Here is a 23,895-nt window from a genome sequence, read left to right as displayed (position 1 = left end):
CTGGGATGAATTCCCCCCCCAAAAAAAACTCCTTCAGGGAAGAACCAGGGCTTAGCAGTAGAGCACATGCAAAGGTCCCAGATTCAGTCCTGGGCATCTCTAGTTGAAAAGATGGAACAAAATAAAAAATAAAAAATTCCTTCCAGTAGCACCTTAAAGACCAACTAAGTTTGAGCTTTCGTGTGCATGCACTCTTATTCATATACACTGAAATAGAAGTCTCCAGGTCCTACATATAGTGAGAGGGTGGGGTGGTGGGAATGGGTCATTGGCTGATAGGAGAGGTAAACCTGTTGCTGAATTGCAACTTATCACCAAACTTAAAACCATGGAGACACCTGGTCTGAATAGAGACATTGGATTCTTATCTCATTATACATGACAAAGCTTTTTAGCAATCTCTCCCCTTGCTTTTTCCTGCAAGGCCAATTGCAGTTGTTAACAGTCGTCAACAGGTTTACCTCTCCTATCAGCCAATGATCCATTCCCACCACCCTTCTGAGTAATACCCCTCCCCACCTTCTCACTGTATATAGGATCTGGTGACTTCTATTTCAGTGTATCTGAAGAAGTGTGCATGCACATGAGAGCTCATACCAAGAACAAACTTAGTTGGACTTTAAGGTGCTACTGGAAGGAATTTTTTTATTATTATTTTATTTTGTTTCAACTATGGCAGACCAACACGGCTACCTACCTGTAACTGAAAAGATGAAGAAAGGCACACTGCCCGAGACCCAAGAAAACCGTTGTCAGTCAGAGCAGACAGTACCAGGCTGGATGGATCAGTGGTCGACTAAGGCAGCTTTCCATGTTCTTAAAGAAACACTATTTTGTGGTAAGGGCTGCACCTCACTGTAATATGATAATGAAAAACTATGGATCCCACTCACCAGCCTCCTATTGGGCTGGGAAATCTGTGACCCTCCAGGTGTTGTTGGATTATAATTCCCATCATCCCTGAACGTTGGCCATGCTGGCTGGGGTTGGTGGGAGTTGAACAACATCTGGATAGCCGCTGGTTCCCTATCCTTGGACACGGGGCAATGGATTCAAACTACAAGGAAGAAGATTCCACCTAAACATTAGGAAGAACTTCCTGACAATGAGAGCTGTTCGGCAGTGGAATTTGCTGCCAAGGAGTGTGGTGGAGTCTCCTTCTTTGGAGGTCTTTAAGCAGAGGCTTGACAGCCATCTGTCAGGAATGCTTTGGTGGTGTTTCCTGCTTGGCAGGGGGTTGGACTGGATGGCACTTGTGGACTCTTCCAACTCTATGATTATATGATTCTATGAAAATGATGGTGGGTCAAGATGAGAAACACCGATTTTGACAGCGGTTGCTGACGCTTCATTTCACTTCCATCTTGTGTTTATTCCTGAAATGTATAAAGAAACGAGAGGTTGAAATGCATTCAGGAATTGTAATACTGGGGCTGTATTACACATTATGATTTTTTCCCCCAAAAAAAGCGTCCCGTCCCCGTCCTCCCGTCCCCCCGCTGTTGATACTGCAGCCAGCTTTGTTATACAGTATTGTTATATTGGCTTCAAAAGAGCTCTGTTGCTATGGCTACCCCAGTCCTGAGAACTGAGGGCACTGATACAATTCTCTTGTTAAAATCTGCACAGAACTACAGTTCCCAAGATTCCCTGGTTTCGAGGAAATGACAAACCAATTGAACTCTCTCTTTGTGTAGAGGCTTCCTGAGTTGCATTGCTATGACATGTTCATGTTCAAGTGCACAAATATGTTGGGGTTGGGGGTATTACATATTATAAACTGACCCAAGAGGGCTGCAGGCGGCTCCTTCAGGCCCTTTTTGCATTCATGAGCTGTTTTATTCTTTGGAGAAATAATGGCTTCTCCATAGAAGTTTCATTCATTTGCTCTCTTTCAAAGAACAAAAAATATTGCAAGCCCACTGGGGTCTCTTCCCAGGAGAGGATAGTTTTCCACCAACAGAGAGCTCTCTTTTATCCACTTGAAACGACAGGCACTCAAGTCGAACAGGCTTTTTCGCCTTTTGTCCCAATAATAGAGGCTTTCATTCACAGTTAAGGCTGCTGTGCTTTTAGGTCCTTTCTGGTCACCTGACGAAGCCCTTGGTAACTTTTTAAGGCTGCTTTAGGCTGCATTCCTCAAATTCTTTATTCGTGGCCCTGTAATTAACAGCTTCAGGTTCACTGCGTTAACAGTAGATTCCATCACTTTCCACTTGTTGTGCCCTTGGATGCTGGACTGTTGCAACAAACAGGCAAAGGTGCACATCAACCCTGATTCTCAAAATACGCAACTTTGCCGCTGCGAGAGAGAGAGAGAGAGAGAGAGAGAGAGAGAGAGAGAGAGAGAGAGAGAGAGAGAAACCAAAAAGCCCTACCTGTGGATGCTGTTCTGGAGTCATGTTCAGGTAAAGCATTGGCTTCCATTGTATATGCTTCCTTTCTAAAAGGGTTCCTTTCAAAAGTAAAATCAGAAATGCTGCAAAAAGCACCTCTATTTTGAACCTGTTTTCTCATACCACAGTACTTTTGTTGATTTCAAGTAGTCTATCTATCATTTAGGCTACTGAATCAGGCAGAGAACCTGACTTGTTGTCAGTGCGGTTTTGATTTACCCCCTGCCTCGTGTTTTATTGCTAGGCTGCGTTTGTTAACTACCAAGATGTATACTCATTTATGGATAACTCTGTAATATTAGTTTTTAAAAGGGCAAGAGGAAAAGATGACAGATGTCCATTTTATGGCAGGAAAAATAATACACAAACTGGATGTTTTTACAGAGGCATTTCCTGCCACTATACTTTATTGTGTTCTACACAATATTTTTTTAATTGTATTGACATGAGTGGTATTAAATCAGTGTCACTGGGACTAATGGAAGGAGGTGGTTCAGTACAAACTGTTTTACTCTTCCAGCTTTGCAGTTAAAGGTCAAACTGACATTTTAGGTGAGATACGATTTGAATGTTTTTCGCAGGAAGAGTCAGGAAAAGACACTGTGCGCTTTTTGAGCTTAGAGCCGCTGTGACTACATTTTGTACCAGGACTGAAAGGTACTGACAGTGAAATGTGTGCTGGAGGTGACCTCTTCCTACTGCATGCCTAGCGGAATTATATAAATGGGAAACCGGCTTCCATTCCATAATGTGGCCTACAGTATTTTTAAAAAATATATATGTCAGTATATGCACAAGACTGGATTGCAATGGACAGGGAAGTGAGTGTGCAAAGCAAGGTAGCATTTTGAAAGTTTAGCTTATACTTCCACGTGTAGTGTTGCCAAGAACTGAAAAGGGGCTGCTTTTCTTTAGCAGGGTAAAGAGAAGTGTCACAGTGAAGTAAGAAGTTGGATTGCATTTAGGATATTCACATAGCCCTGTAGTAAGGGTGCCACTCAGAGAGAATAACAATCACAAGGGTGAACATGCAAACTTGCTTTTTTGCTTTGGGTGTCAATTAGCCCATGAGATTAGTGACATGAGATTATTTTTATTTTTATTAGGTCCATCAGTTCATTAGCGGGCACATGCCAAATTCAAAAATTAGAGAGTACCATCGCTTGTGCCTTGGAGTGGTTATCTGTATACTCTACTAAGGCAGACAGCCGCAGACTTTTGCAAATTGTAAGTGGGATTGTAAGCCTGACTTTATACCACAGGCACTGTTGGGTGTCTGTGTGTCCAGTGTACAATGTGCTAACATTGACAACACGAGTTCTGAGATGTGCTGAATTCATGTTTATATCTATCATTACAATATATCGCACCTATCCTCCAAGGAGCTCAAGGTGGCACCTGTGGTTCTCTCCTTGTTTATTATCTTCACAACTATTAAATAGTGGGTGGACATAGCAGACGACACAGTGATTCTCCAAGCAGCTCTGTTTATTCTCAGGCTGGAACAGAGCTGAACTGAAGGGCTCAGCAGCCTGCTTATATAGAACTCAGCTACAAGCAACAGTAACAACTTTCTGTAGTTACCCAATCCCTGAACGTCACTTACAATCCCTCATTTGCATGTGCGGACCTGAGTGAGAACTGCAGCAGAATGAACTATATACACACACCCCTAGTGGCCTAGGGTGAGAACTTCAGTGCATAACAACAACCACCCTGGGAGGTACCGTAAATTAGTTTGAGATACTGTGATTGGCCCAAGGGCATCCAGTGAGTTTCATGGCTCAGTGGGGATTTAAACCCTGCTCTCCCACATCCTAATCCAACAATCTAACCACTATGCTACACTGGCCCGTCTTCATACATCACAGCTGAGAGCTCAGGAGTAGCTCTGAACTCATTCTGGAAGTTTGTGGGGCGGCTGTCAGATCGCTTTTGTGCTGTGCTCATATGGTTAAGGTGTTTGTGTGAACCGATGCTCCCCTCAGGCTACTGTACTTTAGGCTACTGTATACTCCCATGGCAGTCGTGTGCAAACCTTGCCATGATGTATAAACCAGCTATTTGTTTATAGCAAAACTCTGCTGAAAAGAGTTACATTTGCCTCTAATTCTAATTATACACTGAAGAGATCCAGTTGCCGGAAGCCTAATGGCACACCATCTGTTCTTATTTCAGGTATGAAGCCAGGAAAAGCAAAAACCAATAGGTTCTCTCATATATATATATATTTATATGTGTGTGTGTGTGTGTGTGTGTATGGGTTTTTTGCTGAATGCAAAATATTGAGGCTTCTTCTTTTCTAAGTCCTGTTGTATTTATTTAAAATATCCTCATGATGAAAGATTGCTAGCAGTTGACAAGTTGACTGAACCCAGATCCTGCAGGTTTCTGTGGCTACCCTTGACATTTGTTTTCTTTAAAAAAAATGTGCTATACATGTTGCACAGACCTGGCTAAGTGAGTTTTTACAGGAGGTTGTTGTTTGCACCATGGCCTGTACAGTTGCTATAATTGCACAGCCATCAGTGATGTGTGTGTGTGTGTGTGTGTGTGTGTGTGTGTGTGTGTGTGACCCTACTACTTGGCTGTTGCTGTTGCTGGCAAGTAAGGTGCCCCTGCCCAAATGAAAGGGCATGATTTAGCTGCAAAATACAAGGATTAGATTGGGGGTGCAAGATGCAGTCTCTGCATCCAAAGAGTAGCTAGGAGGGTCCATTGTGGGTTCCTGCTGTGTGCATCTGCAGAGAAAGTCTGGATAAATAGGTCCAACAACATGTCCTGTCATGGCAGAGGCGTAGCATGGGGGTGCAGGGGGGGCCACATTCCTCTCAACACCCTGCCGCGTCGTGAGCTGTTGTGTTTCTCACGGCGCCCTGCAGCCTGAGGGGCAGGTGAGAAGGATGCAACAGGGCAGGGCACAAAGCAGTGCTGTGCTCGCAGGGTGCCATGAGCTGTTGTGTCCTTCTCACCTGCCCCCCTAGCTGGAGGGCGGCTTGAGGAAGAATGCGCCCTGCCAGCCCTGCTCCGTTTTTGTGAGTCTCGCAAAGCGATGCTGGGCTTGCAGGGTGCCGTGAGTGCGCCTCTCAAAGCAGGGCAGCATCGACTGCGTTGGCTGGCCGGGCTCCCCACTGTGCGGCTGGATGCAGCTTGGCCCTGCTTAGTTCCTGTGAGCACACACATGCCTCATGGAACAAACTAAAGGGAGGACAAATAAATGCCAACGGAGGTGAGTGCATTCACCAATGAAAGGAAAATGCTCCATTCTGCTCTGTTCTATCAAAATACATGGGGACGTTGGCTCAAAAGCCTTGCAGTTAGATGCTAACACATGGTTCCAGCCCAAAATAATGGGAATTCAAAAAAAAAAATTCCATTGAAATGTATGAAGAGATAATACTATAAGGAATCAAAAGCCTGGTCTTTCTGACTTGTATTGGCCTTCCGTAGTCTTTCCCAGCCCTTCTGCCAGGGTTCCATTTAAGTTGAGATGCTGGATAGCGAACCTGTGACCCCCAGTGCAAAACATCTGCTCGGCGATTGAGCAATCGCCCCTTCCTCTGGTTCTTGTGTATGCGGGTTCCATTGTACAACAGAACTCATGCATGAACCCATTGAATAGGGGGTTATCAATTTAAAGCATAAGGAGTCTATATAGTTGATTTGTCCGCCACCTTTCTAATAGATATGCGTTGCACAAAGCGGCTTGCATCAGTTAAAACTTCAAAATAAGAATATTACAACAATGCAAAAATCACAACATAGCAGTCACAAATTGAGGATATGCGGATAGCAGCAAATTTGACAAGGGCAGGGACAGCAGATGAAATGCGCTTTCTCACGAAAACCAACTCAGCCTGACAAATTAAAGGTCTACTTGTGATCACTTTGCATAGCATAGAATATGTCCCCCCTCTCCATTCCCCAACATATTACTTTTCATTTTAAGTAAGTTTCCAGCCCTTCTTACTGGAGGCAGGGTGGGAGGGAGCTTAATAACACACAGAAAATATTTGCGGCAAATGTTTCTGAAAAGCACATGTGTTTTTGCCTTTTAGGGTCAAAGGAGTATTTCTGTTGTCTTACCATTCACTAGTATATTTCCTCACCATTGGCATCTTCTTTGTTCTTTAATGCTCTATATATTTTCTCTAATGCTTCCATCATCAGCATATAATTCCTGTTGAAATAGTCAAATCAATAAAGCTTGGGACAGATCTTGCTTTTCCGTTGTTCATCTTTGCCAAAACGCATCTAATTTCGTAACCTGTTTAGATGGGTGGGGAATATGTATTTATTTTATATCCTGCCTTTCTTCCAGTGCAGGACCCAAGGCAGCTCATCACATGAATAAAAAACAGATTCTGCTTTTTTAAAAAGAAAAAAGAAAAAAAGACCAATAAATTGTTTTTAATTTATTTAAATGTATTTAATTGTTTTTAATAAGTTACCATATATAGTTGAGTGCATTTCACTTCTTCATTGAAATGCTTAAAAATTAAATATAGTACTGTATTAAATATTAAATACTGTATAACTATATTAAAAATTAATATAGTACTGGTGTCTTTGTGGTTATGCCCATTATTATTTCTTTAAAAAAAAAAAATTAGAGAGCCAAGCATTCTTGTTAATCTATTTCTTCTCCTCAGATTATGGCAGAAGAGTTCCAAAAAATATGTGAAAAAGAATTCTATGTGTAGGAGAGGGACACGTTCTTGATGATGGATTATTGACTGAAGCATTTCTGGCCGAACAATCAACTATGCACCATCTCTTTGGACTTGTTTTGGGACAAAAGGATCTTTCCCGTGCAGGGGACCTCTTCTCCTTAGACGATTCTGAAATAGAAGGATGTCTGTCAGAAGCTCTCGAGCAAATAAAAACTATTAGTTCGTCTCCAGTAAGTAATACATTTAATGCCCCTTCTTTGAGTGTGAGATGGAATGTGTAATAATAGATCAGAAAACACGAGCATCTCAAAAGAGCTGAAGAATGTGAGGGTACAATCACACACACACACACACACACACACACACACACACACACATACAGTGAATGAAGAATTTCATCCTCAGTTTACCATAGGTAAAATGGGACCGAGCTTTACACGATTATTGTGAGAATAAATTTCCAGTCATCCACTGCCTGAAAGGGGTGGAAAGGAGCAATATGGTTTTTAAAGTAGTGTGAGGGTTTCAAAATGGGCCAGCCTCAATTATGTCCACCTGAAAAGAAGTTTATTTTTTTAAAAAAACCTTTTTTAAATTAAATTTTCACTTTAAACAAAAATAACAATAAATTTCAACATTCTTTTACACAACTTCTTTCCCCTTGCTCTGTCGAGCTATGACTTCCCTCCATCCCAACAACAGGCTTTATTTTCCAATCTACATTTCACAGATTCATATTATTTCATCAAGTCCATGACGTAGGATTTATTTCAGTCCTGCTAGTGTCTTCAAACTTCTACAGTTATTAATTAAATGTAAAGGGACCCCTGACCATTAGGTCAAGTCATGGCCGACTCTGGGGTTGCGGCGCTCATCTCGCGTTACTGGCCGAGGGAGCCGGCGTACAGCTTCCGGGTCATGTGGCCAGAATGACAAAGCCGCTTCTGGCGAACCAGAGCAGCGCACGGAAACGCAGTTTACCTTCCCGTTGGAGTGGTCCCTATTTATCTACTTGCACTTTGACGTGCTTTCGAACTGCTAGGTGGGCAGGAGCTGGGACCGAGCAACGGGAGCTTACCCCATCGTGGGGATTTGAACTGCCGACCTTCTGATCAGCAAGCCCTAGGCTCTGTGGTTTAACCCACAGCGCCACCCGTGTTTATTTATTTATATTTATATTTATATTTATTATTTATAAATGTATTTATATTTATTTATATAATCAATAAATTTGCTCCAGTCTCGAAAAGAAGTCCATTTTTAGCAAGGTGGGGAAGGGTGAAATAGGTATTTTTGCCCCCATTTTGCACATGCTCCTTTACATTGCAACAACTCTTAGTTCTTAACATTTGAAAACCATTTCATAAAAAGATTTCCCTTAAGAAACCAAAAGTCTAAAAGTTTGTTCCCACTAGAGGGCATCAGTGATAAATATTTTTCGTAGCACACACGCTATCATATGATTTCCAAATTCAGATAATTCAGTTAAGATGTCACATGAATGAAGCCTTAGAAAATTACACATGTCATTGTTCTCCAACATTCCCCCAAAGAGAAATCATGGAGATGGGCAGAAAGGAATGAATAAAAAGAGTAGGATAGAGAACGTTTTCCTTTCAAAGGATGGAATAAGAATTTGAGGCCTTTTCTGCTTAGGGCAGGGGTGCACAAACTTTTTTCAAAGAGGGCCAAATTTGACGAAGCTGAGCTTTTTAAAGGATTTTACCCCAGGGCATATACTGCCACGGGGGCCCTGGCATGGGGGGGGGGGAGAGAAAGAAAGATTGGGGAGGAACCTGACAGGAGCTGGTAATAAGTGCAGGTCAACACCAGCACATGAGGTCATCCCTTCAAAGTGATTGGCAGTAGGATCGGAGGAAAGTGCTACCACCCACAGTGTGTCACCAATTTATAGGACTTGTCTACACTTCTGCATGTCCAGTACTGAGAAAGCAAGGGTCCAAACAGCTTCCCATTTGTCCTGTGCTTTCTAGGTTTGGGTCAGAGTGGTTTTGCTTTTGCCACACTGCATTCCCTGAGAGCCAGTGTGGTGTAGTAGTTAAGAGCGGTAGACTCGTAATCTGGGGAACCGGGTTTGCGTCTCCTCTCCTCCACATGCAGCTGCTGGGTGACCTTGGGCTAGTCACACTTCTCTGAAGTCTCTCAGCCCCACTCACCTCACAGAGTGTTTGTTGTGGGGGAAGAAGGGAAAGGAGAATGTTAGCCGCTTTGAGACTCCTTCGGGTAGTGAAAAGCGGGATATCAAATCCAAACTCTTCTTCTTCTTCTTCTTCTTCTTCTTCTTCTTCTTCTTCTTCTTCTTCTTCTTCTTCTTCTTCTTCTTCTCAGAAAACATGCTCTTTAGAGCTAGATCAGACCAATGTCAATCCAGAGAAAATCTGTTCGTGGAGCAGTGACATAAATAAAATTGAAAGTTCTGTCTAAAGCTATAGATTGGTGTGGTGTATGGGAGAGATTTAACCTACTTGGTTCATACTGATGACACTTGAGTACCATACCTAATCATCGCAAACTGTTTTGCCTCAATCAGGACTACCAAACGAATGACAACGACCAGGCAGTTGTGGAGATCTGTATCACTCGAATCACAACGGCCATCAGGGAAACAGAATCCATAGAGAAACATGGGAAAGCCCTTGTTGCACTCTGGGAATCTTGCTTAGAGCACAATCTGAAACCTTCGGGGAAAGATGAAGATACACCACATGCAAAGATTGCTTCTGATATTATGAGCTGCATTTTGCAGGTGAGAGTGTTATACCAAAGCACATTGTCCTTGGCAATGATCAATGCTCCCCCCCCCACAAACAATCAGCTTTTGGTTGACTGGAGAACTGCCCTAGACTTGATTTGGAATCTCCCCAAAGTCACAGACTTTCTCAGGTAACTCTTCCTCTCTCACACAGCATCCCTCCCCTCAAAAGAAGCTCCAGATCACTTTTTGGGTTATCTCCAGGCATTCAGTGGTGAATGTGACTTATCACATTGCTTTATCAGTGCATATGTACCTTTTATTTTGCTGTGGAATGTTTGATGCATTGTTTTTAAAACCAGCTTCACACCAGATGAAGTCCTTAAGCCATTCCTATGTCATCTCCAGCCAAAATGCGAACAACTTCACAAAGGGTAAAGACATCTCTGTGTGGCAATGCCTCCCTGTATGTACCCAAATTGATGTGTATCAGACACTAATTACTATGTTGATGTGAACAGCTTGGGTGGTGGTGGGTGGTGGGAGCGCTGTGAAACACACTTGGAAAAAACAACAAGTTTGCTGTGCTCCAAGTTGGTCATGTGAATACACCCTTTTTCAGTTTTAATCCTGCCATTCCTGACTGCAAACTTTCAACAGCACTAAAATGTTTCTTGCTATCTAACCCTGGCTGCCATTCCAGACTAACCCCAAAGATTTGTCTTGCTTTAAAAATCATATTAATCTATTTTGACTCTTGGTTGTTTTCCTCCAAAAGGTCGAGAACATGATATTGGAGAGGGATTGAAAGGGCTCCTAGACCTGGTTTCACATCAGTGCGGTGGCAAATTAAAACTCTCTGTATGCCCAGTTCTGTCTCTTTCAGCTTCAGAATTCTAGGACCAGGTCCAAATAAATATTTTATGCAATGGAAGTTGAAAAAATTATCCTGGATCCAAGACAGGTGTTGATTTCCAGAAACACAACTCTTTAATAAACAGAACAAGCCCCCATTGTCTCCACTCCGCTTGTTATTGTAACGCTGTCAAAACAAAGGGACTTGTTGCCTGGAGTATATTAATTGCCTTGAAATCAGTTGTACTTGTAATCAAGACGCAAACAAGGGGCATGTGATCAAAAGCCTCCCACTGAATTTGATGCTCCTTAGGCTGCAATCTCCTATGTTAGTGATTCCCATTACAGTATTTTTATACAAAGAAGTACACCCGAGAGAGACACAGAGAGAAATGCTATCAGTTGCCGTTTCAGCATGAAACTCCAGAAATGGTACAAGTTGCCTAAGAATGGTACAAGTTGCTTGGGAAAGGGATTGCAAAGTGCAATTGCCTCTTTGTGTTGGTGCAAAAACAAAACAAATCATAACTCATTGTAGAGCACATACGTGGCCTGCAGAAGTTTCCAGGTGTAATCGTATCACAAGAATGGGGAACCTTGGGCCTAGAAACCAAATGCAGCCCATCCGTCCTCTCTGTCTGGCCCTCAGGATTCTCCTCAGGCCACATCCCTCACTTTCTCCCATCACTCTTGAGTGCTTTGCCTGGCTGCAACATGCCCAATAATGCCTCTTCTTTGCCTGTATGGAGGGCAGAGAGGGGTGAGTGAGTGAGTGAGTGAGTGAGTGAGTGTGTGCAGGAACTAGGCTTCGGCACAAAGGTAACATTCACTTTTGTGGCTTCTGGCCCCTTGCACCACTGACATGTGGCCCCTGGAACATTGGCTCGCCACGCCTACCCTTGCATCTCAAGTTAAAAGGATCAAATGGCCAGTGATTTGGGGGGGGGGACCCACCTGAGATCTTGGAGAGCCACTGCCACTCAGTGGACAATACTAGTCTAGCTGAGCAAATAGTATGACCTGGTATAATGCAGCTTTCCACATTGCTAGGATCCAGCTCTCAAGTTATGTGCATCTGTGCATGGTCTGAGATTGATGGTCCCACATGGTCTGAAACATTGTAAGGGATCTCAGGACACACCTTTTGGGCTATAGTGGACAGTGGGGTGGGTGGTAGTGCTCACCTGGCCCCCAGTTGCTCACTTTGCTGCTGCATACTGATGCGAGTAGGAACAAGTCAGCAGCGAGGTTGGCCCAGTGCAAACCAACGGAGCCAGTCCAGCGCTCCTGCCGGTCTGTTTGCACTGCACCAGCCTCACTGCCACCTTGACCCTCCCTGGTCTGCTATGCAGCAGTGACACTTGCAAGCAGTGCCATCACCCCACCCCTCCACCTGCTGCTGCTCTCAGGTCAAAACATTGCAGCTTTGTCTTGAAAAACAGTTCTTTCGGTTTTTACATAGATAGACCATTGTTGCTTTTCTACAACAGCATGTAAAAACTTGTGATAATTTTCAGAGCTAATATTAAAAGGAGAGTCCAAGAGAAGCCCAAGGTGGTGCTAAAAGGAACATGTCTAGAGAAGGTCCATAGTCAATGACTTGTAATAAATGTTGCTTTTTTGGTGTCTGTGTTTTCCTCAACAGAATTATAACCGTCCTCCCATCATGGCATTGGCTGTCCCCATCGCAGTCAAGTTTCTGCAGAGGGGTAACAAAGAACTGTGCAGGAACATGTCGAGTTATCTCTCCCTTGCTGCAATTAGCAAAGCAGATCTGCTGGCCGAGCACACAGAAACCATTGTAAAAAGTGTCCTGCAAGGTAAGAAATATCAGAACTGCTCTACTCTGATTTGCCTATTTGGTCCTGTAAGGTTTTCTATACATGTTGTGGTTTTGTTTTTTAAATAGATAAATAAAATCAAAACTTTTACAGTCAGGATGGTTTCAGACACAGCAATCTGAATGCATGCCTTAGATTTCATTGTTCATGCACTCATGTTCAGGGAACTCCATGTGATTATGGGGCCATGTTCTTGGCCCTACTGCCCCCCCCCCCAATTGTGCAGATTCCTGGCTCAGTCCTTGATGCAGATTGAGTTTGGACTTCAGGAGTGGGTTAGACAGTGTATGTGAGATTGGAGCAAATACAAAATCTCACTTCCCTGTCAATGTGTGGGCCCCTTCAGGGTGAGTAATGTAATGTAACATAATGGGTAATGTGTGTGTGTTCGTGTGTGTGAGAGGGGGGGGGGATAGCCAGGATCTTTGTAAGGGGGGCAGGCCTTTTGTTGGGGTGGGGGAAGAAGCTCATTATTTTTATGTATTTGCTATGTATTTTTATTGAATTTTATTGAATTTGGGGGCAGCTGCCCCCTGCCCCCCTGGCTATGCCTATGTGTGCATGTGCATGCAGCCTTCCACTATGTAGTGTCTTCCATATGTGTTGGACTACAACTTCTAAATCCCTGGGCATAATGGAAGGCTGCATTATGGAATCAGAGAATTAAAGAGTTGGAAGGAACTCCAGATGTTATCTGGTCTGGCCCCCTCCGTGGCTGCAAATCATCCCTTCCACTCGAAACAGATACTGTAGTGACTTTCTACATAGCTCAGAATCTCACACCAGGGAGCGTCTGCAAGAGAATTCAAGCAGGCATTCCAGAGGTTCCTGATTGGTTTCTGTAGCTGTAAAGCACCCATAAATGTACTGGTGGAATTGGTGAAACCTGACAACAATAGCAAACATTTTCTTTTTCTTTTTTTAATTTGGGCATACAGTAATTCTGCTGAGTAGAATTACAACCTCTTTTTTTTTTTAAAAAATGAACACAATCCTAACCCATTTACCAGGGAGCAAGCCCCATTGAATATGTCCTTATGAGTAGACGCTGGTAGGATTGCAGTGGGTGAGAAGTGGGGTATGCACACACACATCCCATCAGTGCTTTTTTCTGGGGGCACTCAAGGGTATGCAGTACCAGCACCTTACCCCCCCCCCCCATCCCCAGTGTTTAAAGGTTGGCACTTTCTGTGACAACTTCACTGTGAGTCCTGGCACATTTCTTTCTATTTTAAAAAAAAGCACTGCAGCCCACCACATCAGACATGTTGGGTCAACCCCAGGAAATCGTTCCACTGTATACACCTGGAAATCACCACTCAAACAATTTTGGAGTCAGAGTAAAACTAGTCTTAGGGAAAACGCATCAAAATGCAGCATTTTCAGAAGAAACCAGTGGATTGTACGTAATTGTGGATAACGTCGAGTGTACATGAGTTCAAAGAACAGAGGTGGCAATGCGCTGAAGCCAGAGTAAACTGCCCTGAGACCTCCAGGTATAGGGTGGTATAATAATAATAATAATAATAATAATAATAATAATAATAATAATAATAAAGGGTATTGTGTACATACCCTGAGTGTGTGTGCAGAAACTAGGCTGCTGTTTACTCCTGTGTCTACCCCACTTTCATGCCATTCCTTGCTTCCTATGGGTCAATTTTTACAAGTTATGTGTACAATTACTCTATCATTAATTTAAATGTAGTTAAGAGTTCTTCGTAGTATTTAACTTATATCTCATTTATTTTCTTTCTTTCTTTTTTTCATTTCCATCATTCGACCAGTAGGTGTTGCTCTGGATATCTAAGATAAAATTGCAAGGAATGTTTAGTTTCGTAAAGATGCCGTAGGAACTAAGAAACAAGCAGGCTGCCTTCTGTTGTTATTATTTGTAAGAAAGTGGGAGAATTTGAAAAAATATATATGCATGAATGAGCAGATACCCTAATCCATAGACGGCCTATGTGCATGCAAAAATGTGCTTCTGTGCACATGTTCCTAACTTGTTTGCATTTTTGTGTATGCAAATGGATGCTAGGTGGAAGATTCCAGCTGTGTGTGTGTGCATGCGCATAGAGCTGTTATATCTATGAAAGTGTTGGCCAGCTGTTTGGGACCCAGACAGTTGAGATTGGGTTCAGTTTCCCCTACTTTGGCTGATGGGTTGTCTCTCCCAGCTGTACCTTGAAATCACAGAATTGTAGAGTTGGAAGGGGGCATGAGGGTCATCTAGTTCAAGCCTCTGCAATGCAGGAATTCTCTTGCCTGACGTGGGGCTTGAACCCACCACCCTGGGATTAAGAGTCTCATGCTCTCCTGGCTGAGCTATCCCAGGATTGAATTTAGGACCTTCTGTATGCAAAGCAGATTCTCTACCCTGAGCTAAAAAAAATTCCTTTAAAAGTACCTAAGAGCTTTTCAGTTTCTTTAGTGCAGTTAACTGGGATTAAACTTCGCGTTTTGCTAGCACAGCTGTTTAAAGGACTGGGCTTTAAGGGGCTTAGTGGTTCCCTTGTTGCCCTTGAGCTGATGTAATTCATTCCTGTCAGCAATTGCAGCATTCTGCACTAACTGCAGCTTCTGGATCAAGCGTGGGGGAAGCCCCACAAAGAACGCATTGCAGTGATCTATTTGTGAAGTAACCAACGCATTAACTACTGTGGCAAGGCTTTCCCCTTGCACTGGCAGCATCCTGTTGACACAAAGGTGGCCAGCGGTTCGAATCCCCGTGATGGGGGTGAGCTCCCGTTGCTCGGTCCCTGCTCCTGCCAACCTAGCAGTTCGAAAGCACGTCAAAGTGCAAGTAGATAAATAGGTACTGCTCCGGTGGGAAGGTAAACAGCGTTTCCGTGCGCTGCTCTGGTTCACCAGAAGCAGCTTAGTCATGCTGGCCACATGACCTGGAAGCTGTACGGCCAGTAACGTGAGATGAGTGCCGCAACCCCAGAGTCGGACACGACTGGACCTAATGGTCAGGGGTCCCTTTACCTTTACCTTTAATCTGCTATACCACCACAGCTTCTCCTTCTGATGGTGCAGAAGTTTAAAGTGATTCTACTCCTGGCCAGCTAGTTCACTGGAGTCCATTTACTTGTTCCCTTTTAGGATAATCCCCTATCATGGGACAATCAGAGACCTCATCCATGCTGTCTTCTGTTCCTGCCATTCCCATCTTCGAGCCCTCTGGATGTTTTGTACAACATCTCCCATCAGCCCCAGCCAGCATGGAAGGGATAATGGGATTTGTAGTCCAATACTTCTGCAGAGCATGAGGTTGGAAAAAGCTGTTCTAGTTCCCATGGAGTAGCTTTTGCAGTTCTCATAGAGTAGGTTTTGCTGGAATGACCAAAGATCTAGTACAGGCCTTGATTTCATCTGGCTTAGTTTAGCTCAGTTTTATTTGGACAGCGGCCATTGAGTATTACTCACTTCTCAGGCCCCTGAACATGAACTCATATGTGAGATTGTTCTGTATGCAGAGAAGCATACTGTGGTACTTTGGTTCTCAAACTTAATCTGTTCTGGAAGTTCGTTCCAAAGCCAAAGCGTTCCAAAACCAAGGCGCACTTTCCCATAGAAAGTAATGCAAAACGGATTAATCTGTTCCAGACTTTTAAAACAACCCCTAAAACAGCAATTTAACATGAATTTTACTATCTAACGAGACCATTGTTCCATAAAATGAAAGCAATAATCAGTGTACTGCGCTATAAAATAAATAAGACAGTATTGTAGATGATAACTGCACTGATGATAGTCATTGTTTGGATGGAGGGCTTTTATCCATTTCCGCAGTCACACCATCAATCAATCAGTAGCTGAACTGGGTTCCACATAGTCACAATAACAAATTGACCCAAAAAAGCCTCAAAAATAAAATAGCAAAAATAAAGCACCAAAACTTAATCCATTCTGGAAGTCCGTTTGACTTCTGAAATGTTTGAAAACCAAGGCGCAGCTTCTGATAGGTGCAGGCGCCCCGGAAACAATAGCCGACAACCGCATCGGACATCCGATAAGCATTCGAAAAACAGGTTTTCTGCGTTTGGGAACCAAGGCGTTTGGGAACCAAGGCATCACTGTACATAGATTGTGTAGACAAGAAAGACAAGAGGAAAGAGAGATGCCATTCCAAAGCTGTGCTTGCTTTGGCAATTCAGACCTCTTGAATAAAATTATAAGAAATACCAGTCTGATAAAAGATTTTTATTTACAGTACAGTTTTATAAAAAATAATTTCAATAATGTTAGTACAAAATCAATTTACAATATAGTACAGCTGTATCCATTCCAAACAAGAAAATTACAATTATCTGAATGCTAGGTTGGTTTCCAGTATAAATAATATATTGGACACGGCACTAGCTTTATTAAGGTGTACATACCAGTTGCAACAACAACAACAACAACAAACAACAGCAAACGTTACTTCAATACTCTTATATGGTACATCTGTAAAATTCACATTACTAATATAAAATCTACAAACAGGGGATATCCAGAAGACAGCATATTAGCTCTGCAGAAAAAGAGCTCCAGCCATTTGTTTGCATATATTTACTTAAGGAAAGTTATTGAGCCAAAATCTGTCCTCGGATTATCATGAATGACACCTATTTGCTATGAGTGAGAACAGCTTCTGCATAATGGACTGTTATTCCAATATAATTATTGAATATGTTCGCAAACTACTTTTGATTATGTTTTAACTTTTGCTTGCTGAAACAACATTTCATCCATACCTCAGTTTAGAGCTGCATGCTTACAGTACTAACTCTTCATGAAATATATTTAAGGGCACATAGTATGGCTGCCATATGGAAGCCATTTTAAATTGTTCTTCATGGCAGCTGTTTCTGTGCCCCTGAGAATGAGGTTCCATGTGGTGAGAAGGCCTCCCACTGACTTAGTAACAACTTGTTCTAGCAGCAGATAATGTGTGCTATCTTCTAACCGTCTCTCAGTGCTACTCATCCACTTACCCTCCCTCTGGCAGCAACTTTTTTTCTTCTTGGACTCAGAACAACAGGGGAGAGCAGAAAATTAGAGTGATGCAGTTGTAGCTGCTACAGTCACTTGGAGGCTTTTTGCCATGCTGAGCCTTATCCCAGGGTTCCTGTGTGGACTAGGCTGAAGTGGCACCTCATGAATTACCTAAGCACCCCCCCCCCCTATTACTGTTTGTCTATTGAGAATTAAAGCAACTTCCCTGTGGAAGCTCTTTTGTAGAACCAGTTCTTTAAACATTCAGGCTTCCTAGATTTTCTGCATTTGATGTCTTTACATGGACTTTTGAAGGGCATCTGTTCAGAGCCCAAAAACATACTGAGCTCCTCCATGAGGCAGAAGCTCTGTAACCCCCCACCCAACTAAGTTGCCGCGAATGTTACAAGCCTCTTCTCCAGCTTGTCTTGTTATCTCTTTGCCACTGAGGACTCTGTCCCAAATATTAAAGCCAGTTATCTTCCCAGAGAAAGCTAAAGATTCATTGAGACTGCCTCCATCACAGCAGCGATTCTTTTCTTGGCCAATCTTCAAAATCCCACCATCTGGAATGATGTGGTCCTCAGCAATTTCTGTGGAAGCAGCCGCCACCTTTCCGTTTACCCACAGTGAAATACTTCCATTAACTGTGCTCCAAATGCCACAAAGGTGAATCCATCGTCCAGAAGAGACGACATGTTGGGCAATGACCTTGTTGTTGTCATTGCTTACAGCAAGAACAGCTGAATCATTGCTCAGATACAGCTGAATTTCATGGGGATTTATCTTTGTTCCATAGGAGAATACAATAGTTTTGTCTAGAATTTCCGTCACTTTAACCCATGTGCAGACAGTGAAGGAGTAGAGCACCATTGTGGAAGTTGGGTGAACACTCGCATATATCTTTTTGGAGCGCATTGGGAATAAAAGGGCCATGTCACAACCTGCAAAAATAACGGAATGAAGTTATCATAAACCAGTTAAGTTACAACCAAAGTAATTACAGTGGTACCTCAGTTTAAGAACAGCCTTGTTTGCAAACTATTTGGTTTACAAACTCCACAAATTCAGAAGTAGTGTCCCAGTTTGCGAACTTTACCTTAGTCTAAGAATGGAAGCCGAACGGCGAAAGGGCACCGGCGACGGGAGGCCTCATTAGGGAAATTGCGCCTCGGTTTAAGAACGGTTTCAATTTAAGAATGGACTTCCGGAATGGATTAAGTTCATAAACCAAGGTACCACTGTATATGAGTGCCATTCCTTAGGTAACCAAAATGGCACCATCCATACATGTCCATATCTATGACCTTGAACGACCCGGAATCAACCCCAATGTAAACGGGAGTTGCTTGTATGAAGTTCTGTTTGTTGGTAAAAAAAAAAATAGGACATATATTCCACCGCTGACTTTGGGGGATTTTAAAAATGGATTTTCACCAAAATTCCGGTTCAAAAGTTTTCATTTTCCAAAACTAAGGTTCTTCCCCAAACCCGCAAGATTTGAGGACAGACAGTGGAAGATGGAAAATATTTATTGCAATTGAGGGTTGTGTTCTTGACATTTTCATCAGTGCATCTTTTTTAAACGAGTGTCCATAAAACCTTTATAGGATCATCAGCACATCATCAGATGCTTTGTTTAGGACACTTTTATTGTATGTGATTTCCTGTTTTGGATTACTCGTATTACATCAAATAAACAGTAGTATTACACAGAAAGGGTGTAAAACCTCAAAAACCACATACAGTAGAAATGTCACCTTACAAACATCACCTTACAATGTTGAAAGTATTCCTCAAGAACTGGATGTTATTTGATGGGATGTAAGTGACCAAAGAACAAATTCAAAATAAAATGAGGGCTATTCTAGCCCCAGCTATTCTGGGACTGGTGGTGGTCAATCATAGAAGTGCTCTAATAAATATGGGAGAAAAGAGATCACAGGATGTTTTTTGGGGGGGACATATTATTGTCTAAGCTATGCATGTATGTATGAGCAATGAACGTTTGTATGTCAAGTTCCTAGAGCTAAAATGCATCTTGAAATCACAGCTGTAATAACGGGGCCAGTCATGTGCTTTTGGCTTTGAGTGTGTTAACAACCTTTTGACCACTGAGAAGTGGGGCATTAGGACATGATTCTGTGGGGACTCTTCTTTAAAGAGAGCAGAGCTGTGTGCAGAGACATGGCTTTTTAATTAGCAGGATTTCTGGCTTTATTATCAAGAGGTAACCAAAATCAAAACCAGCTTCATAAGACACCAGAAACAGTGTGATCAGAAAAACCCCTTTAGAGTCAACCTGGCAGGAATCCACGATACACAAGAAATCAAAACCAGTTGTTGAAAACTCTTATAGAAAAGATTTCCAGAGGGATCTGTGGGGTATTTCAAAAAATACACTCTTCTTGTTCTTAATCATATTACGACTTTCCTTCCTCCTCCTATCAAAACATATGGAACGAAATTCTGTCTGTAGTCAGTCTGTTGTGAATTAAGAGCAGGCCCTGTGAATTCGGCTGAGTTATTCTGGACTTCACACTGACTTCATCAGTTGGGCAAAAATGCAGAAAGGAATCCAGCCAAAGTTAAGAGTTTTTATGTCCCGTTAATTTCTATGGGCTTGAGGCCAGGACTGCACATTGCAGCTGACATGCGGCTGCTGTAGAAAACAGAAATCCCGAATCTCCCCCTCCTTCTCCTTTCTCCTCTATAATGTCTAATAATGTGAAACATGTGTGACATCATTGCATTGTGAGTTCCCCCACCTCTCAAGCAGCAGCCAATGAAGTGGAGTGGGAGGAACCTTGCAAGGTGATGTTGCGTCATATATTTTGCGTTACCAAATGTTACTCATTTTTACTATACTTAAGAGTAACAATCGTAAAGGTATGAGTGGTTTCACCTTTATTTCACAGCTGCAAATGTTTGCAAAAGAAATGTTGGTCTGATGCCTCCATCTTTAAGAAACTCAGAATGTCTATCAAGGGAAAAGTGAGCTGTTAATATCCATTTGTTAGCTCACCTGTTAAAATAATCAAAGGGCCAATAAGAATTTCTTAGAGGTCCTTAGGAATTGCTCTGTTCAAAGTAGGAACTGGTGCATGCAAAAATGCATTTTAATCACTATATTTTAATTTGGCCTTATATTTTGAAAATGAATGTGCACCAATCTGTGCTACAGGGTACTTTCCCTGCACCCCCACCACTCCACCCAAATGTGATCTCTCTCTCTCTCTCTCTCTCTCTCTCTCTCTCTCTCTTCATCACTATATTTATATGCATTTTGTTCTAAAAAAAAAAAACTTTTTCCCTATAGTATTTTGTTTTTTGAATTTAAGAAGTTGACTGTAGTTCTTGCAAACTTTTTCTTGAATGTGCAGGAGTTCATTCTCATACTGCTGCTTTCTATCAATGAGTATAAAAGGAATATTTGTGCAGTGAGATTTTACCTATTTCGACTAATGAATGCACAACACATGGCATGGGTTTATTCAGCCATCTGTTTGCTTTTCGGTCCCACTGTAGTCAAATAAAACAAAAGAAACTTTTATGTTTCAGTTTCACAGGCAACTGATGCTTTGGAGGCCAGTGATTGGCACCGTCAACCAAAATCTGCAATTGGCATCATTTACCCCACAGAGCCGCAGGCACCCTTGAACTGTGGTAAATGCTGGGTCTGTGTGGCTAGTTCTAAACGCCGGAGCCATTCTTTCTATATTAACTTAGTATTATAAGTATCTCGATTTTTCCTTTAATGGAACATTTCCTCGATTACTTCAGGAACTGGTATTCATCTAGGTATTGCCATAAAAATCCTCGTTGGGTTGTAAATCAGAGCAGAGAAGGATAAGTTCGAAAACTATTTTATGAAAATGGTTTTTCTATTCATCGTAACATGAGTCATGACATGCAGAATGGTGCTGGTATTTCAAAGAAAAGTTGCAGGGGAATTTTTGTGATGGATCGCTATGCAGTTGGGCTGCACAGGGTGAAAGCTATTCCGCCTTCCCGGGCCCCTGTGGAGAATCTGTTTATGCCCTGAAGCATGAGAATTGATGAATAGCATGTTGACATAATCAGTGAGCTCACAGGGTCAAGTTTTATTCATAAATAGCCTCTGAGGAATGCTGCGAAGGAGGCAGCAGGTAGGTTGCTGGGAAGAGGAAGGAAAAGAAGGGACCGAAATGGAATGGAATAAGAGGGTTTTTTGTGGATTATTGTTCTTATTCTTGCAAACACGAGGGGAAGTCTGTGGCTGGGAGCCAGGAGTCAAGAAGACATTAAGGCCTTGGAAATGTGTAAGCTGTAGACCTGTATAGGAGTCTTTCTGTTGGTCAAATATAGGAAACGATGTTGCCTTTGGCACCATCCAGTATTATGCTAGCTATAGTCTCCTTGTTAGGTACCCTGTAAATGGGTTTTATGTTGTGCGTTCGTGTTCTTCGGCTGCCATATTGTACAATCTGGGCATCTGCTAAACACAGTCTGCTCCCACACAATATGTCTTCATCTCAGGCTTTACAATACAGTGATGCTTCCCCTTGTATAATCAAAGCATGCATCGACGCTCTTTTGTTAAACACAGTTGTTTGGGAACAGATGTGAAACTTATTAACTAACATCGCCAATAGAGTTTAACTTACCAAATGGCAACAAGTGCTGTGTGGTCCTTTTTTGGGCTTCTTTCAGTTCAGCTTTGGTTTCCTGCAGTTCTTGCCATAGCAAATTCAGGATGGAACCGCCCCCACTTGCCTTGTCGCTGGATCGGTCTCTCTGCAGAAAGCCCCTCTGCTGCGCATCCACCTCAGCTCCCCTCTGCCAAGTGTGCTCAATGTGGCCGAGCCTGCTGGACATGTTTTGGCTCAGCTGCAGAATCTCTTTGAGGATCTTCCCTTCCGCAGATACATGAGGCACCCCAGGGAAGCCCTCAGTTTGCCTGCTGTTTTTTGCCAGCATCTGGCCCATTTGGTTCACGATTTGGGAGGCAGCTTTCTCTGTCGAAGTGGTGCACGTGCCAGCCAAGTTTTGCACTAACTGGAGCATTTCCACTCTCACCGCTTGCAGCTCCACCTTAAGGATTTCATCGAGGGACTGGAGCAGCATATTCTCTTTCATCTGCGAGTTCTCAAGCATGATGAAGAGTTTGTCCCATTCTGTGTGTTCTCGCTGGCAATCGCACGAAATACCTAGAGTAGAATAAACACAGCGGCTGTTAAATCTATGTTTCCGTGCTGTGGGTTATTTTTTTTCCTTAAGCAAAGGTGTCTTTTGAATGAGTCTTTTGGAGCACACTGTTTTCAGTGTGCTTCAAAACTTCCCACTGCTTTCTTTCCCCAGAAGACAAGGGTATGACTTGTTCAAATAGTGCTGGCAGTGTTACGTGGCCAACCTTAGCATTGGAAAAGGGAACTAGAGAAAAGAACAGAGGCATCTGCCTTCTTTTACCTATGAAGGTCTCGTAATCACCATGCTTCTTTTTTTTTTAGCTAGCTGGCTACAGCTTTTACAACAGTGAAAGCACAAGAAATATGAACTCTGAATGTTCTTTCCTTCGATGGCTACAGAAACAGCTAGCTTGCAAGACTTAGACGGAGTAGGCAAAAGAACTACTTACTTTCTTCCGTTGCAGGAATTACACTTTCAACTTCATTGTCAAAATTGAAGAAAAAGAGGTCATCGTACTCATCCTGGTTCTGACTAGATGAGGCAGACCAGAGAGCAAAACACAGGATCACAAAGGAAAGCATTTCTTTGAATTAGGATTCCCCAGCTGTTTCCTTGAAAGTCTCAGCGTGTTCCTGAGTGAAAAGGTCTCTAATAAGAATCCGAGCAGAGATGATTCTAAGAGAGGGAGTTGCAGAAAGCCCTTAAATAATACTCTGAGAGTGAATGAACCTGAATGAATGAGTAATGCTAGTGCTAGTGCTGTAATCGGAGTGCTTCTGGTTATTATTAATTTTTTTTTTTTTGGGATGGGAGTTGTGGGGAGGAGAAGGGGGGTGGGAGGTTGCACAATCCTGAACCTTAAAAGTTTGAAATGTGGCTGGATTACCTAGCAGTGTAAAGGGAGAAATCATGGGGAAAACTCCTATTACGAATTGGAAAGCTCCTTGGAGACTAGTTTTTCTTTAAAAATATTCTGAAGGATGAAAAAGCCAAGAAAACAATTAAATTGTGAATTTGCTGAAATGAAGAGAGACTGGAATTTCAAGCTATGGTTCAAAAACATTTTAGAGTACATTCCAAGTTACAACCCTTTTTTAAAAAAGATTTTGCATAACTTTGAAGTTTCCCAAATTGAAGTGTACTGGGGTTTTTTAATGCAGTAATTTAAATATATCTTAATTATAATAATCAGTGATACATTGGGTTGGGCCCCTTTTTCTATATGAAATTGCAGCTGCTCACTTGTATAGAAGATAATAATA

At 42.4% G+C, this 23,895-nt stretch overlaps 2 protein-coding genes across 6 annotated transcripts in view; one reads left to right on the top strand and one right to left on the bottom strand.

The window, feature by feature from the left end:
• The first annotated feature begins 2,347 nt into the window (after positions 1-2,347).
• VEPH1 (ventricular zone expressed PH domain containing 1) overlaps positions 2,348-23,895 on the top strand; it is a 117,191-nt gene continuing 95,643 nt past the window's right edge. For all 5 annotated transcript variants that reach the window (XR_004426680.1, XM_033150513.1, XM_033150512.1 and 2 more), the window contains exons 1-4: positions 2,348-2,408; positions 7,049-7,299; positions 9,621-9,836; positions 12,283-12,457. Coding sequence is in view for 4 of the 5 variants with exons in the window: in XM_033150513.1 (XP_033006404.1) it covers positions 7,162-7,299; positions 9,621-9,836; positions 12,283-12,457 (529 nt within the window). In the remaining variant the exon portion in view is untranslated. The remainder of the gene's footprint in view (positions 2,409-7,048; positions 7,300-9,620; positions 9,837-12,282; positions 12,458-23,895) is intronic.
• Positions 17,640-23,400, bottom strand: PTX3 (pentraxin 3). The gene is made up of 3 exons (XM_033150517.1): positions 23,082-23,400; positions 22,111-22,653; positions 17,640-18,408 (listed from the first exon to the last, which is right to left on the bottom strand). The coding sequence occupies exons 1-3, from the start codon at positions 23,212-23,214 to the stop codon at positions 17,789-17,791; spliced, it is 1,296 nt and encodes a 431-aa protein (XP_033006408.1). The 5' UTR covers positions 23,215-23,400; the 3' UTR covers positions 17,640-17,788.

This window comes from Lacerta agilis, chromosome 5, assembly GCF_009819535.1.
Source record: "Lacerta agilis isolate rLacAgi1 chromosome 5, rLacAgi1.pri, whole genome shotgun sequence".
Lineage (NCBI taxonomy): Eukaryota > Metazoa > Chordata > Lepidosauria > Squamata > Lacertidae > Lacerta > Lacerta agilis.
This window is presented reverse-complemented; position numbering and strand designations above follow the sequence as displayed.

Coding starts and splice junctions, on each gene's coding strand:
- PTX3 (XM_033150517.1), bottom strand. CDS start 23,214: ATGCTTTCCTTTGTGATCCTGTGTTTTGCTCTCTGGTCTGCCTCATCT. Junction 22,654..23,081: donor AATTCCTGCAACGGAAGAAA/GTAAGTAGTTCT, acceptor ATTCTACTCTAG/GTATTTCGTGCGATTGCCAG. Junction 18,409..22,110: donor ACAGCACTTGTTGCCATTTG/GTAAGTTAAACT, acceptor TTATTTTTGCAG/GTTGTGACATGGCCCTTTTA.